The following is a 19,990-nucleotide window of genomic DNA, read 5'->3' on the forward strand; positions in this document are numbered from 1 at the left end:
GTGCTCGGACCGATTCTGTACCTGATATATACGGCTGACTTGCCAATAAGCAATAACCTAACGCTTGCAACATTCGCAGATGATACTGCTTTCTTGGCCTCTCATAGCAACCCAATAATAGCATCAGAGAGACTGCAACTACATCTGAACAAAACAAATGAATGGCTTAAACTCTGGAGAATTAGAGTAAACCCCTCAAAATCTACACAAATTACATTCACTCTAAGAAGAGGTACATGTCCACAAGTTAACCTCAATGGACATCCTTTGCCCCAAAAGCATGACGTAAAATACTTAGGTATTCACCTTGACAAACGTCTAACTTGGACCAAACATATATGGACGAAAAGGCTTCAATTGGGAATTTTATACAGAAAACTTTACTGGATGTTGGGAAAAAACTCTCACCTATCGATTGACAACAAGCTGCTGATATACAATACAATAATAAAACCCATTTGGACATATGGCTCACAGCTCTGGGGTTCAGCTAGCAAATCTAATATTATGATAATACAAAGATTCCAATCCAAAACTCTGAGAACAATCGCTAATGCACCTTGGTATATCCAGAATGATGCAATACATAGAGATCTTCAGGTACTAACAGTCTCTGAAGAGTGCAAAAAAACTTCTGAACAATATCAAAACAGGTTGCGGGTGCATCCTAATACCCTGGCACACAATCTTCTCAACAACCAACAAGCGAAGAGATTGAAGCGACATGACCCATTGGACCTACCTCACCTATCCTGACAGAGCCTACAGCAATGGGAGTTACGCCTTCAACAGCACCCAGCCATTGTGATCAGTGCCGCTTTTAGTGCTCGCGTATCAGTGTATGTGCGCATCCTACCGGTAAAAAGCCAATTTGTGTCGTGATGATTTGGTCACTGGACCTTACATCTCTCTGTCATGTAAAGACAAAAAATTTTACTTATTGTTTTCACTGCAAAACAGATTGTAAAAATCTTAAATGTTAATAAAAAAAAAAAAAAAAAAAATATTAAACCGTTAATATTCGCATATTCTTATTGCTGACTTATTCTGTCACTATTGGTAACCAGACATTCCTACTGCTGTTGATAAGTTTGCTACACATATTTCTTTATGTAGTAGGATGGGGGTTGCTTCTTTGATTTTTCTATTTTTGCTGTATCTTTCTTTCATGATTTTGAAGCAGTTTTCCATTATACTCTGTGAGTATTATCTCAGGCATGTTTGCATATCTGGGATCTGTCGAAGTTTCTTTTGATATATAATTCATGCTCATTTATCCTAACAGTTAGTGACCTTGGAATAAAAAAGGAAAAAAATACTAAATTACCAATACAATAGGAGAAGCCAGCAATAAGAAGATGTATATCAACATTAACGAATTAATATAAGATTGTAGCATTTTTTTTTCTACTCCGTATATCATAAAAATAAACATTTTTATTTAAAATTTCGAATTGCGTCTTAAAATTTTTGAATGAGAATAAGCGTAATCTAAATATTTATTTATACAGCCAGAAGCCGCTATCAAGATCAAGTGACATTTTTTTATTCCACATTTCCTTGTTCCTCTTGCATGGATTTAAAATAATTATCCGAGTTTTCAATCAAGATAGGCGAGAGAAAGATCCAAGGTCCAGAAATATAGCGTTTGAATTAAATTTTATTCCACAAAAGATGAACCCGCAGGGAATATTTTACTTTACTTTTGGTTTGATGCTCGCGAGAGTCAGATAGGGATTTTAGTTCTGAACGGGCAACCAATTTGGTTCACCCGCCAAAAATAAAAGTAGTGGAATTAGAAGTGTTTATGATTTTATTTTTGAATGAACTACATTACGATTCTCTTAATTTCTGCTTTATCTCTTGTTATCAAGGTGATAAAATATGTTCAGCTGCCTGCTTACAGCAACAAAGTTGAAACAGTGTCCCTCAATTTAGATAGACAGATAGTTTATTTACCTATAAGTTGCATAAGGTTTATACAATGGTTTTCTATGGCAACTTTGGTCTTTTTTTATATAGGGGGTCTAAGATTTTCATTCATATAGGGTGGATTCATTCTTGTCTGCAAACTTGTCTTAAAACAAGAAAATTGGAATATCTCGGACATATTACACGTGGAGAGAAATACACCTTGCTCCAACTGATTATGCAGGGAAAGATCCAGGGAAAGAGAAGCATAGGGAGGCGTAGAATGTCATGGCTACGCAACCTGAGAGAGTGGTACGGATGTACATCAAATGAACTTTTCAGAGCAGCCGTCTCAAAAGTCCGAAGAGCTATGATGATTGCCGACCTCCGCAGCGGAGATGGCACTTGAAGAAGAAGATTCTTGTCTGCGTGTCTACTCCGAACGCTTATTTGCTCAAACAGGGCCGCTATAAAGCCGAGCAAAACTTCCAAAGCACTATCTTCATGTATCCACAGACTGTCAGCAAGGAAACTTCCTGCTTCTTTTCCACGTTTCTCCGTTTTTATCCCAAAAATTGAGCTTATTTGGGAGAGTCCCGTTCCAGATAGCGCGTGGTATATCTTCATCGCTCACAGAACGGCATCACTCTTAGCCAGGCATTTCCTACTTCAACCTGCAACATCTTTCCCTTTTACCTTTGCCATTGGTCCAGCTGTCTTTATCCCTCTTCTTTTTTCTTGATCATTGCACGAATATAGTTGTGTACTCTAGTCCAACCTGCTTTATTTTCGATCATTCTTTCAATTATTTCTCTTACTGTCACAAAATGCACACTTGTCTTTCTTTTCATTCTGTTCTTGTTTACTATTCATCTATTGCACTCCAACACAGTATGTATGTGACACACTGTCTGGGTGGCACATACATTATAACCGGGTGTTCGCAGTATAGGCATTTATCTGTGTCAGCCTGTCTGAACCTAGAGAGGTTGGTCCTAAAATACCCGTGTCCTATTAGCATCTGCGTTAGGAAATAATCCAGTCGCCTACGACCACTGTCCACCCTTAGGTTCAGGATCAGCACGTTTGTCCACTGTGCCACATCCTCCGCCTGTACTAGATCCTACACCACCTCAGGCAATGTTCCCTCTTACGTGAGTTGTACTCTTCCTCGATCTACCCTAAGACATCGTCCGCATTTCACCGAATTTCTTGAAAGTTATTCGTCAATAAATGAATGTATAGACTACAAACTGTATTGCGAAACAGGCATAACCGTTAGTCATTTTTTATTATTTTTTGTATTTCTGCTAGAGAAAATTAATAAAAGCTGAAATTTTCCTAATGTACACTTCAATGTATCCAGTGAAAAATGACCTGCTAAAAGATAACCATGGTTTTTTATTGTTATACTGAATTTGTATGTTGATTGTATTAAGAGGTAAATTCTACTACATACATATTATGACATGAGAATAACCAAGGTAAAATTCTGAAGTTTTTTTATCTTAATTTTTTTTAATAACATTTATTATAGAGAACATTTTAAAATTTAATATTTAACAGGTAATTAAGAGAAATAATAGTTAAATTCTTATATGTATAGATTCATGTTTTAAAAGTCTCTTTTTCTCACCTTTTTTATGGACATTTCTGCTCCTGTACTATGCAATCTAAGTTGCGTGTTGTTTTGCTTCGAAGAATGAGTAACCAGTCATGTCCTTTATTTGGTCCGACCATCGTACTGGAGATCTTCCTTTGGATCTTTTACCCGGTACGTTACCTTCAACTATCATTCGCTCGATGCCTTCTCTTTTTCTAGTTATATGTCCAAAATATCTCAGTATATTTTAGTTGATAGTTATGATGAGTCTAGTTTGTGCTGTAAGTTCTGCTAGAATTGAGTTATTTGTGCGATGGGCGGTCCATGGAATGCGCAACATTCTACGGTAGACCCACATTTCAAATGCCATTATACGCTTTGAATCGGCTATTTTTATTGTCCAAGTTTCTGAAGGATAGGTGGCAATAGGCAATATCAATACTCGAACAATGCGTAATTTTGTGTTTTTTGTGATGTCAGTGTTCTTCCAAATTTTTGTGAGTTTGGCTATTCCCGATCTGGTCATTGTGATGCGTCGACGGATCTCGTCTTCGCATCCTCCACTGTTAGTAATAACGGAGCCTAAGCAATTAAATTGCCTGTCGAACTCCAGATTTTAATTGTTGTTGTTTAATTGTTGTTATTATACTAAAGATAAAAGGAGAATAAATTGAGATTATAAAGCAATCTACTTAACGTTTCAGCTTTTAGATATGAAGCTCCTTTCACAATTCCAATCTTTGAAATTCAATATTGATTGCATTATCTTCTTTATCTCATTATTGCCATTTTTACAGAGACATGCGTTCTTGCAATTTACACTTAATTTGGTACTCTAAATAGCAGTTGTTATAATGTATCTGTATCTAATATTTTATCTAATTATTACGTTTCTTGAATTTATCTTAAATATATAACCGTACTTCATTTTTTAGCAAATAAAAGTATACAAGCAGAAATTAGCGGCTAGATTTGGTCTCATGCATATGATTGGTACCAACTTATCTGTTTGGCTGAATGTTTTGGTTCAAGAAACTAAACATGAAATACTTACTTTTTACAATCCAGAAAACAATACATTGAAAATTTCTCATCGCATTCCCTACAAGAGCAACGTATTAGGTTCGTATAAATAGTAATTTACGTTACAAGACCGGAAAGTTGTTCAAATCGAGATAAGCAGATTCCAGAGCGAGGCCTAGGCACAGTATATTGCTTAAAAAGAATTAAGCAATATACTGTGGCCTAGGCGAGTCCAAAAAACTTGGGAAGATCTAAAAAACACTAATTTTCGGTCACGTGACGTACAATATTTTTTGAAGACCGACACTTTGATGTAAACTTAATTCTTTATTTTATTTTATATAATAAAGTGGGTAACACATACTAAAACTAGATAGTGGATATAACTTTTGAATATGTGTTTTAAATATACTATTGTGATCGTTAAATATCTGAAGGAAAGAAGTGTCTGAAATGCTTCATAATCGGTATCCATATTTTTTAAATTCGCGAAACAAGTTTGGCAAACAACAAATTAAAATCAACTGTCACTCCATAATTAATAATTATTATCATAGTAACGAAATCAAGCCAGACTGTATTATCAAACAGAGATTCAAACGATAAAAAATAGGGATCGGAAAAGCTTTTGGCGGTCCCTAACTTCCATTTTTCAGTGTTGGGCGGCAAAACATTATTTTTTGGACAAAAATTGTCCAGAAAGTGTATATTTTCTGGTCGGTCTTTAAAATATATATTTTAAAAAACTTTTCTATTTTAAATGCAGAAAGAACTAGAAAAAATAAACTTACAGTCCATCTAATTTACTTACCGTTGCACGTCATTATCATTGGCAGAGATCGAAGTTGATATAGTTGCCAAAGTATAAAAAAATCCTAAATCCATTTTAAATCAAATAGGATATTATCACGTTCCTATCCAAAATAATGAATCAAAGAAGCTATTAAGTAATTCTTACGTGACATTTTTTAAATAAAACACACTAATTTTGTTCCAAAAAAAAACAGATTTTATTAAATAGGTAAAAATATAAAACAAGAGGTATTCACTTTAAAATTCAAAATAATAAAGTACAAAAAGTGTCAACACCGCAACTGTCAAATCAGTGTTACCAATTTATGCCAAAATATCACCTTCGTTTGATTACAGTTACAGTGTGTTCCGAACAAATGTTCTTCATAAAAACGCTTTACAATGCATTTACACAAATTAAATGAAACATGTTATTGTGTATTTCTTTAAGTTAACATTAATAGAAATTTTTAGATATTATTTCTACGCGTATATAATAAAAATATGCCTAGTGGCTGTAATGCCAGTGTACTCGGCAAAGTAATTCTAAAAAAGAACACACCTACCGCCTACATATTTCGTGTTGGTATCATGTGAGCTCACGGGCTATGACGCGGATGACGTGCAACGGTAAATAAATTAGATGAATTATATATTGTTTAGATTATTCATTTTTCTTATCATAATAATCAATCATAATATCAAATAATCTAAACTGCGAGGCATAAGTTAGGGATACAGCTTAATATTAAATATACAATAATACAACAATTATACAACTGTATAAATCAATTAAGTCACTTGTCTGCATCAACAAGTGACACTAGTTTTTTGTTTTTTATTATTTTTTTTTTTTTTTCATTTAAAGAAATAAATAATTAAATTAAGTTGTTTCTAGTTTATTGCCCCAAGAAACAAAGCTGAAAAATCACCTAAAAATTGAAAAATTACTTAGGGCTATTTTTAACTGAAATATCTGCATATCTGCGTCATGACATTTAAGCAAAAAAAAGAGACTTTTTTCATTTATTTCAATATTGTGAAAAAACTACGCATTCTAGAGAAAAACGTTTAGTAGACGATATCTAGAAAATACTTGCTCTTTAAGATGAGATTTGCTAAATTAATAATGTTTATAAACAAAAAAGTTATTGCAAATTAAACCCAAAAGTAAGCATGGTTTTCAATTGTTTATAATTATTAAAATAAATAATAAAAATTAAACACATTTCATAATGTGAGTTTTTATGTAGTTACTACCTTTGCGAAAGATGGGCACAATCGGTCAAGTAGTTTTTAAAACATTATATTTGTTTATCCTATTTAAGAGAACAATGGTCATTTTCAAATGGCTGTACAGGTATTTGTCAATACTTCGAATGTTTTTTTTTTGTCTCATTCTCTTTATAAGCTCTCCAATTTTCGCGTGTTTTAAAAACTATAATAATTTTTAATTGTTTACTTACAAATAATTGACAGAATGAAGTACCATTACCATTATATTGGCAATATCCTTAACTTATGCCGCGCAGTATATAAAGTAATGTAATTACTTGTGTTTACTACGTCCTTCCCCTTTTTATTCCATTATAGATTGGTATTTCTGTCCATTTGGTTTATATGCAGAGTGGAATAGCCAAATGGAAGAAATTCGATAATTAATAAATAGGGGCGTGTTGAAAACACGCTCGGATAATTAGATTAGTATTTTGAGTTGCGCAATTTTTGCAATAAAAACTTTTAACACAGGGTGTGTCATGTAACAGTGACCAATACCAACTTTTTTTATTTCAAATAAAACAACCTATGTATTATTTAATTTTTTGAGTACAGAAATTTGCTACATCATCATCATTTTAGTCATTAACATCTTGGTAGGTGTGTTATGGTTCATCATTAAGCTTCAGTAGCTCGGATAGTCTGATCAATGATACTTCTCCATTGGTCGCAGTCATCTGTTACATGTACTACTTACATGTACAGTATACTGCTTGTTGAGAAGCTTTTTCGTGATTTCTGCCCATCCCTGTGGAGATCTGCCGCGTTGGCGTTGACTCTGAGAGCTTCCTTGGGCCACTAACCAGTCCATTTTGTGACTACTTCGATGAGTATGATTAAAGAACTTTAAAATTCTATAGTAAACAGTACTAGAGAGACACTAATTCTGTTTAATTTCATCTAGAACTGAGATGTTCGTACGGCGAGCCGTCCATATAATTCGAAGCAGTCGTCTCCATGACTACACTTCAAAAGTGTGCATGCGTCATCTATCTGATTCCTTGACTGGGCAAGTATCGCATGATTAGGAAAATATGGAAAAGAGCAGAGTTGAAACGAGTCTCATTTTGTTTGTCATAGTAATGTGACGATCACGCCAGGCCTCGTTTAGTTCAGTCATTGCTGCTCTTGCTAGTTGAATGCATCTTCGAATTTCGGATTTACAACTGCCTGTGTTGTTAACTAGAGCCCCAAGATATATAATAGAGGAGACTATCTCGCATCCCACAATAGTTCTGGTTTTATGAAACTCTTGTTGGCGATCAATAACCATGATTTTGGTTTTGTTGTAGTTAACTTTGAGTCTAAAAGTACTTTATACCTCGAGTTTTCTTAATAAGTTAGTAATTTCTTCTGGAGTAGAGGCTAGAAGTGTAGTGTCGTCTACGAAACGCATGTTAGATATCTTGACACCGCCTAGGTTTACTCTCCCTCCCAACCATCTAAGACTCTGTGCACTATGAAGAGATGTTAAATAATAATGAAGATAAAGCGCATCCTAAAACTTGCTACAACCCACTGAAAAACTAATAAGCGATATTCTTTATTTTTGATAATGTAAAAAATAAAAAATATGGTACAGTAGTGAGTACAGTAGACCAGCGCGAAGCTTTATACTATGTTTTCTGTATTTTTAAAATTAAATAAAGTAATTTTATTATTTATTTATTATTTATATTTTAAACAAATTATTAAAATAATTTAATAAATTATTATATTTGCTCCTGCGCCACCTGCTAACGCATTAAAAAACAGACGCTGTTTACTTCTGACAGACCTATAAAATTCAGAAAAAATATTAAATTAATAATAAAATAGAGAAAAATAATACAATAGAAGCTTTGCTTAAAAAAATACATTAATCTGAATGTAGGAGATGTTCAAAATGCTCGACGTGAATGTCTTGCCTACACCCTAATATCAAATAGAAATTTCTTCTAAGGTCACTCAACATTTTCGGCTTGACCGATCTAATCCAAAGCGTTATTCTTCTTCTTAAATCAGCTATGTCGAGGGTATTAGTTTTGTATACAATAGTTTTCTCATATTGTCGACGCATAATGTGAATATAGGAGATGTTCAAAATGCTCGCCGTGATCGTCTCTTGACAACATCCTAATTTTAAATAGAAGTTTCTTCTAACGTTACTTAATGTTTTAGGCGTGACCAATCTAATCGCAAGCATATTCGTCTTTTTAAGTCAGCTAAGTCAAAGGGTGTAGTTTTTTATGCAATATTTTTGACATAGCCCCATAAGAAGCAGTCTTATGGCGTCAGATCAGGAGATGGTACTAGCTGTTCCATCGATCCTCACCTCCTGATCCAAATATTTGAAAATATTCGGTTGCGGCACTGCCGAACATTTATTTGGTAATGGGGTAATGGGTAATGGGGTGTGCCCTATCTTGCTGAAAGTATTTGATATTCGCTAGAATTTGTGAGTTTGCTGGATCAGGATATCAGGAAGTTTGACAAGACAAATTGCCATCAATGAAAACGACAACTATGATATGATATCCAACAATTCCTGTCCATACATTAAAATTTTTATTATATTGTGTTCCATTCCTAAGATATAATATCTAGGATAGAGAAAGCAAGGTCTGCCTTTCCAAAAATAGCTAAGCTATTCAAATGTCACGATTGATCAGTACCCATAAAAATCGGGTTACTACGATGTTATATATTTCCTATACTGTTGTACGGAGTTTAGTCGTGGACTCTGACAGACGCTACTTGTAAGAAAATTGAGGCTTTCGAAATGTGGCTTTATCGTAGAATCCTGAAGATATCCTATACCGACCACGTTACTAACCAGGACGTTTTATTAAGAATGCAAAAAGGAAAAGAGTTGTTAACCACAATAAAAACAGCCAAAATTGAATACCTCGGTCACATCATGAGGAACAGCGAAATATATGGGTTGCTGCAATTAACTCTACAAAAAAAAGTAGAAGGAAACGCGGACCAGGAAGGAGCAGAATTTCCTGGCTGAAAAATCTACCTACGTGGTTCAACACAACAACCACAAATACGGCTTCGAAATTGAGAGTGGCACAGAGACGAATGCAATTGTCTATGCTGGGAGTGACGTTGCAAGGCCTAATAAGAAACGAAGATCTACGAAGAAGAACGAGTATGGCTGATGTTGTGGAACGCATAGCAGAACTGAAATGGAATTGAGCAGGCCATGTAGCGAAAATGCACGACTCACGATAGACGAGCAAAATTACAAATTGGAGGCCAAGAGCAGACAAACGTAGTAGAGGAAGGCCACCTACACGTTGAGCTGACGATATCAGGCGTATCACCAAAAATCGTAGCAACAAAGAGCACAAAATCGTAAAGAATGGAGGAGTGGACCAGCAGTGGACGTGATAAACCAAGGCTGGATGATGATGTTATAATATATATATATATATATATATATATATATATATATATAGAGAGAGAGAGAGAGAGAGAAGCTAATTACGAATTAAATTTTTGTATTCAAAAATTAAATAAAACAATCTCATATTAAAATTTACAGTTTCGCAAATGGTTTATATACATAAGAAATTTTAATACATTTTGAGTGCGTTGCATTTATGGGAAACGAAATTAATATAACGACCAGCCTGATAATAAAATTTTATGGCCTGGCTTTTAAAAACAAAGAACGCGTGTTCTGTGTTGAGTTTTAGTTTTCAGTAATCATTGAGACACAATTTGGATCGGTCTGCCATACATACAATCCCTTCGAGAATTAATTACGCTTTATAATAATAAATATTTTTTAACAACTTTTTTCTACATTTTATTCGATCAAATTATTTTTTATTTTTGTTTCCGTGGTAAATAAGTTTAGCACACGCATCCACACAACCACGGAACATTGGTGACCCCGTGAAAGTTTAAAAAGAATAGTGTTGATAATATACTTTTGCCGGTTAAAACAGTGAAAATGCAAGGTAGTGCCAATAATAGTGCTACAGGAGTGGATCGCGTATCAGTGAAAATTCCACCGTTCTGGACCAGCGATCCCGAAATATGGTTACTGCAAGTAGAAAACCAATTTGCACTAGCAAACATTACAAGTAACGCAACAAAATTCAATTATATAGTTGCTAATCTAGAAACGGCATACGTATCCGAAGTGAGAGACATCACTGTATCACCACCAGCTACAGACAGGTATATAAAGTTAAAAACAGAATTAATTAAGAGACTCAGTGCATCACAACAAAAAATTAAAAGATTACTCGAGCATGAAGAATTGGGCGATCGAAGACCTTCTCAATTCTTACGACATTTACAGTCTTTGGCAGACACAACGGTACCAGATAATATTATAAGATCTCTATGGTTAGATAGACTGCCATCCTCTACAAAGGCTATTTTAGCTACCCAATGAAACACTGATTTAGACACAGTTGCCGAGCTAGCAGATACAGTTTTCGAAGCCGTAGCTCCTAGAACACAAATTTCGGAAACGGCCACTGCTCTTGAAAGCACAATCGGAAAATTAACAACCGAATTAGCTGAAATGAAAATTCAGCTAGCTAACATCGCAACTGCTCAACCATAAACTAATCGTAACCGCAGCACCTCAAGACGAAGACCATACCATAGAAACAGAAGCCACAGCAGGGAACATAATAGTGACATATGTTGGTATCACTACCGTTTTGGTGATAGGGCTCAAAAGTGCACACCTCCGTGCAAGCACCAGGAAAACACCCCAGACAATCGGTAAGTGCGGCATCCGTTCCAAGCCCAAAATCTCGCCGCCTTTTCGTAACAGACTTTGAAACTAAAAAACAATTTTTAATCGACACCGGGGCAGATTTGTGCGTGTTTCCCAGAAAATATGTACGGGGCGCGCGCGAAGAGACTACATATGAACTATACGCGGCCAATGACACTGTGATCGCAACATACGGTTATGTTAACTTAACATTAAATATCGGATTAAGGCGTGATTTTCCGTGGCGTTTCGTAGTAGCGGACATTTCAAAGCCTATTATAGGAGCTGATTTTTTATTACATTTCGCTCTCCTAGTAGACATTTCTAACCAGTGCTTAATAGACAGTACTACAACTCTTCGAACGAAGGGACTCGTTAAAGATTGTTTCGATAGCAGCGTAAAGACAATCGCGGAAGTGTCGCGTTACCATATGCTGTTAACTCAGTTTCCGGAAATCACACGACCCGCCGGTATTCTGAAAGACATTCAACATCAAACCAAGCACCACATCGATAAAACACCAGGTCTACCCGTTTTCTCTAAGCCTCAATGATTAGCACCTGACAAATTGCAATGGGCTAAAAAATAATTCGAAAATCTTCTGCGACTAGGCATCATAAGACCATCAAAAAGTAACTGGTCTACATCACTACATATGGTCCCGAAGAAAGGTGAGGAATGGAGACCCTATAGAGATTATCGACGTCTAAACCAAAGGACTATTCCAAATCGATATCCAATTCTACACATCGAAGACTTCGGTCAGTCGCTAGCTGGTAAGATCATTTTCTCTACAATATATATACCAAAAACTTTCGTTACCACACCATTTGGACTGTACGAATATTTATATATGCCTTTTGGTTTAAGAAACGCAGGACAGACCTTCCAGCGTTTCATAGATGAAATTTTACGTGGTCTTGATTTCACCTACGCCTACATCGATGACATTCTCATTGCAGCATATATCGCATTTAGAAGAAATTTTCAAAAGACTTAATCCAGCAAAGTGTCAGTTCGGCAAAAACGAGACTACATTTTTGGGATATACAGTATCAGCAGTAGGGCTTAAACCTCCCCAAGAAAAAGTAGCAGCTGTACAAAATTTCACTCATCGTAAAACAGTGAAAGACCTGCGTAGATTTCTAGGTATGTTGAACTTCTACCGAAGGTTCATACAGAATGCAGCTGAGCTTCAAGCAACACTACATGATGCCCTAAAAGAAAATGTCAAAGGGAAAGCACCAATTGAATGGACACCACAGCGGATCCAAGCCTTTGAGGACTGCAAAAGTAGTTTAGCTAACGCTACTTTACTGAGCCACCCTGTAAACAATGTTGATATCTCCATCACTTGTGATGCTTCCGATTTTTGTACTGGAGCTGTATTACAACAAAAAACGGATACAAGTATGAAATCTTTGGCTTTCTTTTCCAAAAAATTCTCAACTAGTGAAAAGAAATATTGTGCGTACGACAGAGAATTATTGGCTATATATTTAGCTATAAAACATTTTAGACATATGATCGAAGGCAAAGACATAACCATATACACTGATCACAAACCAATCACCTTCGCCTTTACACAGAAGCTAGACAATTTCGATATATAGATTTTATATGACAGTTTTGAACCAACATTCAGGACATCTCTGGATTAACAAATATTGTAGCAGACGCACTATCTCGAGTAGGTAGCATCAAGAAAGATATCGACATCATGGACTTAGCTCTCGCACAAGAAACAGATCTAGAGCTAAAAACGTACTTAAGAGAGAAAACATCATTGCAATTAAAGAAAATACAGTTTCCGGAACAAAACGTTAGTTTGTACTGTGACATAGCAACATCTACAGCCAGACCATTTGTACCGAAACCACCCCGAATGGCAATTTTTAGCACCATGCATAATCTAGCACATCCTGGGATCAACAGTTCTGTGAAGATGATCACACAGCGATATGTTTGGCCTTCAATCAAATCAGATGTGAGAAAATGGACTCGAGCGTCTCTACAGTGCTAAAACAGGTGTGGCAGTCCAGTGGGACTGCCGGTAGAAGTTATACTTCTATACACGCGTTCGCCGTTACAAATTTATATGGGAGTCAATCTGCACAATCATTACATATGTAATGCTATGGGTAAGAGAGAGCAGAAAGAGAAACAAAATTAGGTATATAGGTATATGGTGCATCGTTTGTTGTATATAAACAACGTTTGACCTGTACTAGGAGTATAGTGAATGAAGAATTGAATCAATATTTTGATGATGTATATTTTTATTTTCATATATGTATCAAAGGAGTTTTACACATACTCTGCAGTAAAATTTATTGTTTATTTTGTTATTAATATAAAAATACACTGCAACATAATTCAATATAATAATACAATACAAATTAAAATGCAATATTCATAACTTACTTAAGCATATGTTTAATTTACCATTATAATAATATTAATAAAAAAATAATAATGATATCAATAAATATTAAATATATTTACAAAAGGAACATTTTTATTCTCGAGAGAGAAAGAGAAAATATATATCTTCTGTCTCTCTCTTACCTATATCTTAAATATGTAATGATTTTGCCGATTCACTCCCGTACAAATTTCCAACGTCGAACGCGCGTATAGAAGTATAACTTCAAAGAATGTTTGTGGAAGATAAAAATAAAAAACCAATAACTCGAATTATGTTGTAAATTTTCATTTTATTTTAAAATTTTGCATTTTGGCGTATATTACATATATTTAATAAGATTAACATGGGGTTTTAAAATATGTCAAAAATAAAAAAGGAAATTCGTATTGGGATTCGAACTCACATATACCAGCGTATGAACAAAACACGCAAAAAATTTGCCAATTAGACATAACAGTAATGTATTTCAAAATTGACAGTTCTCGGTCATACATTCTCGAGAGAGAAAATATATCTTCTGTCTCTCTCTTAACTATATCTTACATATGTAATGATTTTGCCGATTCACTCCCGTACAAATTTCCAACGTCGAACGCACCTATAGAAGTATAACTTCAAAAATCAAAAATATCGCGCCACATTGTTTCACCGACTGGAAGTTTCCTACCACCTTCCAGCCGATTCGAACATGTTCACATAGACATTATAGTGATGCCGATTTCTGAAGGAAACAGATACTGTTTAACATGTGTCGACCATTTCACGCGTTGGCCGGAAGCTTTCCCAATGCCCAATCAAGAAGCAGATACAGTAGCCAGAACATTTTTTCTGGTTGAATAGCTTGTTTTGGCACTCCCAAACGTATCACAACGGATCAAGATCGACGCTCGATGTTATGAAAATATTCGATGGACCGAAAGCCTACCTTCAGTGTTACTGGGCATACGAGCAGCATGGAGAGAAGACTTAGGTACTTCAGCCGCCGAACTCGTTTATGGAGAACCATTGTGTTTGCCGGTGAATTGTTGTTTTCGTCGCAAAGAAACGCCGACGACAGTGCTCACGTTTATTTAAAGACACTTCGAAATCATTTCGAAAATCTCCGTCCTAAGCAACCGTCGCAACATGGGTCCAAAAGCACTTTTATTTTCAAAGAGATGAAAACCACCACTCACATGTTTGTCCGCCGTGACAATCAAAAACGGTTTAGATAATCCATATCACGGACCTTTTCCAGTAGTTAAACGAGGAGACAAAACATTTGTCGTTCGTGTAAACGGAAAAGAAGTATCAATTTACATCGATAGATTGAAACCTGCGTATGAGGTCAACGTAAATCAAGAACCAGAGAAAATAACAGTGTTCAGAGAAACAAACACCTACAACAATTATGAGAACAGCAGACCCAAGAGACAAACGAGATTTACGGGAAGTTATCAAGCAAGTGTCAGTTAAATAATTTTTTTGAGTTAAAATATTTTATTTCAGTGTAACATTTTTTTTCTCGTGTATACATTGTCTTTTTCTGATATACGTATTCAATTTCCATTGTAACTATGTAAGTATTATCCATATTTCTCGAAGGGGGGTGATAAAGCGACAAGCTAATTACGAATTAAATTTTTTTATTCAAAAATTAAATAAAACAATCTCATATTAAAATTTACATTTTCGCAAATGGTTTATATAATAATAATAATAATACATAAGAAATAGAAATGATTTTTTCAATATGTTTATTTACTACAGATATTAGATATGCTCGACACTTTAATACATTTTGAGTGCGTTGCATTTATGGGAAACGAAATTAATATAACGATCAGCCCGATAATAAAATTTTATGGCCTGGCTTTTAAAAACAAAAAACGCGTGTTGTGTGTTGAGTTTTAGTTTTCAGTAATCATTGAGATACAATTTGGATCGGTCCTCGATACATACAATCCCTTTGAGAATTAATTACGCTTTATGATAATAAAGTTTTTCGATCAAATTATTTTTTATTTTTGTTTCCGTGGTAAATAAGTTTATGACACGCATCCACACAACCACGGAACATATATATATATATATATATATATATATATATATATATATATATATATATATATATATATATATATATATATATATATATATATGTACCTATATATATATATATACTCGTATATATATATATATATATATATATATATATATATATAATACATATATTATATACATATATATAATATAAATATGTGCCGTCGTGAGTCTTCCTAACGCTGGATTCTACTTATTACGACATATTTTGTTTTGGGCATAATGATTATTATTCCTATTTTCTTGGCTACTTTTCACGACTGATAAAAGTTTCCTTAACTTTATTAACTACTATATAATATAACTTGTTATATTCATGTTTATGATCATAGATGACTGACAAAATCATACTTATCATGCTCAAGTTCTTAGATTAATGAAACCGTTTCATTAATCTAAGGTCAAGTTGTAGTTGCAGCTGTGCTACGACTTGACCATGCGACTTGAGTAAGCTTCAATGGAGTAGCCTTTTTTTTACATAATCAAAGTTTTATTAGTCATTTGGTTTTCAAACATCATACTATAATAGAATTATTTATATTTACAGCTGGACATGGGCCCCATTTCGACCATTATCGTACAGAAAATCAATCGCATCATATATCGACTAGAGGCTTAAAAGGTCCTCATCATTTATACGAGTGTAGAAGGACTAACATAATAGGTTCCTTGGTTCAAGATGCTTCTCCATTTCTATTTCCATGTACCATAGAATACAGCCTAATCTGCGCAGCCATTCTCTACGTGATGTGGAAAAGCATCTCAAAATTACCACCTCCAGGTTCAGTGGCTGCCAAATTAAAATTAGCGGAGATGAACAAAGTGAAAAGAAGTCCTCACCATTATTCCGTTGATTGCGCGAGAGCTCACAAAGGTTTATTTGTCGGAATTCTATTACTAGTACTGACTATTATATCTTTGATTTTGTTTTTTGTTTTAATTTCTCGAGCCGAATTTGTTGGATTGGCTGTAATCGAAGTTAATATTTGTGAGTTAGCCCTGTATGGTTTAACAACTTTAGCGTCGATTACAGGCATGTGGCAAATGAGAAATTTAAAATACAATTCAAGCCAAAATATACATTTAGACAATATACTTTTAATAGGTGCTCAAACCGGAATGTTTATCTACAGTATGTTTACCATAATAGGAGGCCAATTTACAATACAAAGGACTACAGTCTTGGTACTAATAACAGCAGTATGTTCTTTACTTCAAACTACATGTCAAACAATCTTTGTATTAGATGCTTCTCGAAGAACTTGTTATACACCCGACCAGATGAAAAAGAAACCTGGAAGACAAATCGTCACTTTCTTACTTATTACGAATCTAGCAATGTGGGCTATTAATACTTTGGAAAAATCACGAGCAGAATCTCATCCTATTCAACTACATTTTTATGGTTTGTGGGCTTGGACAATTATTACTCACGTTTCTATGCCGCTAGCAATATTTTACAGATTTCATTCTACAGTCTGCTTATGTGAAATCTGGAAAAGAACCTATAAAATGAAACCTACATATCTTTAACTTTGAAAACGATTGTGATATTAAATAATAAAAAATCTTAATCAAATCTGATTTTCACCAGTTCAATCAAGATGCAAAAAAATTACTATTTACTATGAGACACATCATCTGACACATGAAAATTACCTCATTTCTTTGTGAAGTTACGGAAATTTGGTTTATTTCGTACGTTTCTTCTTCTTAACGTGCCCTATCAAGTCCCCTTGACGTTGGCGATTAACATGGCGAAACTGTCTCTGTCTTGAGCTATTATAAAGAGTTGCTCAGCTTTCCTCATTCCTGTCCACTCCCTGATATTCTTCAACCAAGAGGCCTGCTTTCCACCAATTCCTCTGCGTCCTTCGATTTTACCCATCATAATAAGTTAAAGAATATTATATCGGTCTCCCCTTACTACGTGTCCAAAATAGGCCATCTTTCTACATTGATGTTATCAAGCAGCTTTTGCTCTCTCAAGGACTGCCACATTTGTCAGCATAGCCGTCCATGGAATTTTTAGTATACGTCTGTGCAGCCACATTTCAAAGGCCTCCAGACGATTAATGGTGGATATTTTTAATGTCCATGCTTCGACACCGTATAAGAGGACTGACCAAATGTAGCATTTAACCATGCGCTTTCGAAGTTGAAGTTGCAATTTATCATTACAGAAGAATGATTTTTAAAAATGTCGTGCGGGCTATCTCGATTCTACGTTTTATCTCTTGATCTGGATCTAGTTGTTCAGTAATATGGCAACCAAGATAATTAAAACTGAACACTCTTTGAATTATATGACCATCAACATATAATCGTGCATCTTGATGTGCTAAACGGCTAAACACCATGTGTTTTGTTTTTGAACAGTTTATGTTTAGGCCAAACTCTCTTCCCATTGTATCAATGGCATTTAAAAGGCATTGTAATCCATTCATGTCATCACTTAAAATAACTGTATCATCTGCATATCTGATTGTATTTATCAGAATTCCATTAGCTTTCACGCCCCATTCCAAATTATGCAGCGCTTCTTTAAATATTCTATCTGAATATAAATTAAATAACAGTGGGGATAGTATACAACCCTGTCTGACACCTCTTTGTATTTTACATATTTCTGTTGATTTTTCGTTTATGCGAGCTGTCGCTGTTTGACACCAGTATAACTTTTCTATGAATCGTATGTGACTATCAACTCCGTTATCTTTTAATATTGTAATTAATTTGTGATGCTGTACTTGATCAAAGGCCTTTTCATAGTCAATAAATACAGCAAACAGCAAAGACGTCTTTCCTTTGATCTCGACATTTCTGCAGTAATACATTTAGTGCAAAGAGGGCGTCCCCGAGTTCCCAGTCCATTTCTGAAGCCAAATTGTGTTTCATCCTGGTCTTCTTCACATTTATCTCTGATTCTACTGTGGATGATGCGTAGAAATATTTTCAAGGTGTGGCTCATAAGGCTTATCATTCTATAATCGCTACAGTTTTTCGGACGTTGTTTTTTTTTGTAGTGTTATGAATTCGGACTTTAACCAATCTTCAGGGATATCACCAGTCGTACGTTTAGTATGTCTAAATCATGTTCCATAACAAACTGTAGTGATTATTCACCTTTTTCATTGGTGTTTCTACTGCCCCAGGTCAGATTGTGCACATTCGCATCACAGTCGATGATTAATTGCAATCCAAGTTTCCTGCAATTTCGCACCAGCTGTTCCAACTTCCTTGATGGTCATTGTTTGGCTATATATATATATATATATATATATATATATATATATATATATATATATATATATATTATATATATAGTAAACTCTTAAATATTGGGGAAATCTGCAAGACTTACAGATTTCCCTAATATTTAAGAGTTTACTATTTAACTTATCTGCAAAGCTTAAATTTCTTTTCTATATATATAGAAGGTATGCTGGTCCAAGAATTATCTTTCTTATACTTCCTTCCTCTATGATCTTCATCTTTACCGTCGTTAAATCTCTAGGACAAAGACTCATCAACGGCATTGTTTTGATATGTCGTTTGATCATTATGTAGTCCTCGAAACTTCGGAAGATCAGCTTCATATAAGCCCTCCTCCAATGCCTGAGAGACCTCTAATTTTGCCCAGGGCTCTTGTGTCAAAGCTGCTTTTGCAATCTTCTTATAGGAACAGTAAGTTCTGTCGAAGCTGCCTTTCTATGTTGGAGGTTCGCCTGCAGAACTCTAATTGGAGCCCTCGAGCCCTCTGATTGTTTTGCAGCATACCTTTCAAAGTCTGTAATAAGCCTTGAAATGAGCAGCCCTCTCAGCCCTAGAGTTTGTGCATCTTCTCCGATTTTCCAATTTTTCAACAACCAGTCTTCCGTGTTAAGGTCTTGATTTTGTTTTCTTAGGCAGGTCCTGATGGTTTCTTCATAAGCCACTTTCTCGAGAACGCGGGTGAGGACGATGGTGCGCTTGGGCATATTATTGGGATCAACTATATTTAAGTCTTCTCCCTCCCATAGGCCCTCTATAGTCCTCAAAAACTCAATAGTCTATTTTTTCGTCTACTCGTTAGCATAGTTTACCTACAGAGCCCCTGTAGGTACTAAACAATGTTTTATGGAACTGCTTGTTTCAGTTTGT

The 19,990-nt window shown here is 35.0% G+C and overlaps 1 protein-coding gene across 1 annotated transcript in view; it reads left to right on the forward strand.

Annotated features, from left to right (window-relative positions):
- LOC140447665 (proton channel OtopLc-like) overlaps nt 1-19,096 on the forward strand; it is a 58,404-nt gene extending 39,308 nt beyond the window's left edge. Inside the window, exons 6-7 of the mRNA XM_072540457.1 lie at nt 4,450-4,636; nt 16,395-19,096. Of these exons, the coding sequence (XP_072396558.1) occupies nt 4,450-4,636; nt 16,395-17,380 (1,173 nt within the window). The 3' untranslated portion in view covers nt 17,381-19,096. The remainder of the gene's footprint in view (nt 1-4,449; nt 4,637-16,394) is intronic.
- The last annotated feature ends 894 nt before the right edge of the window (nt 19,097-19,990 follow it).

Source organism: Diabrotica undecimpunctata, chromosome 8, assembly GCF_040954645.1.
Source record: "Diabrotica undecimpunctata isolate CICGRU chromosome 8, icDiaUnde3, whole genome shotgun sequence".
NCBI lineage: Eukaryota > Metazoa > Arthropoda > Insecta > Coleoptera > Chrysomelidae > Diabrotica > Diabrotica undecimpunctata.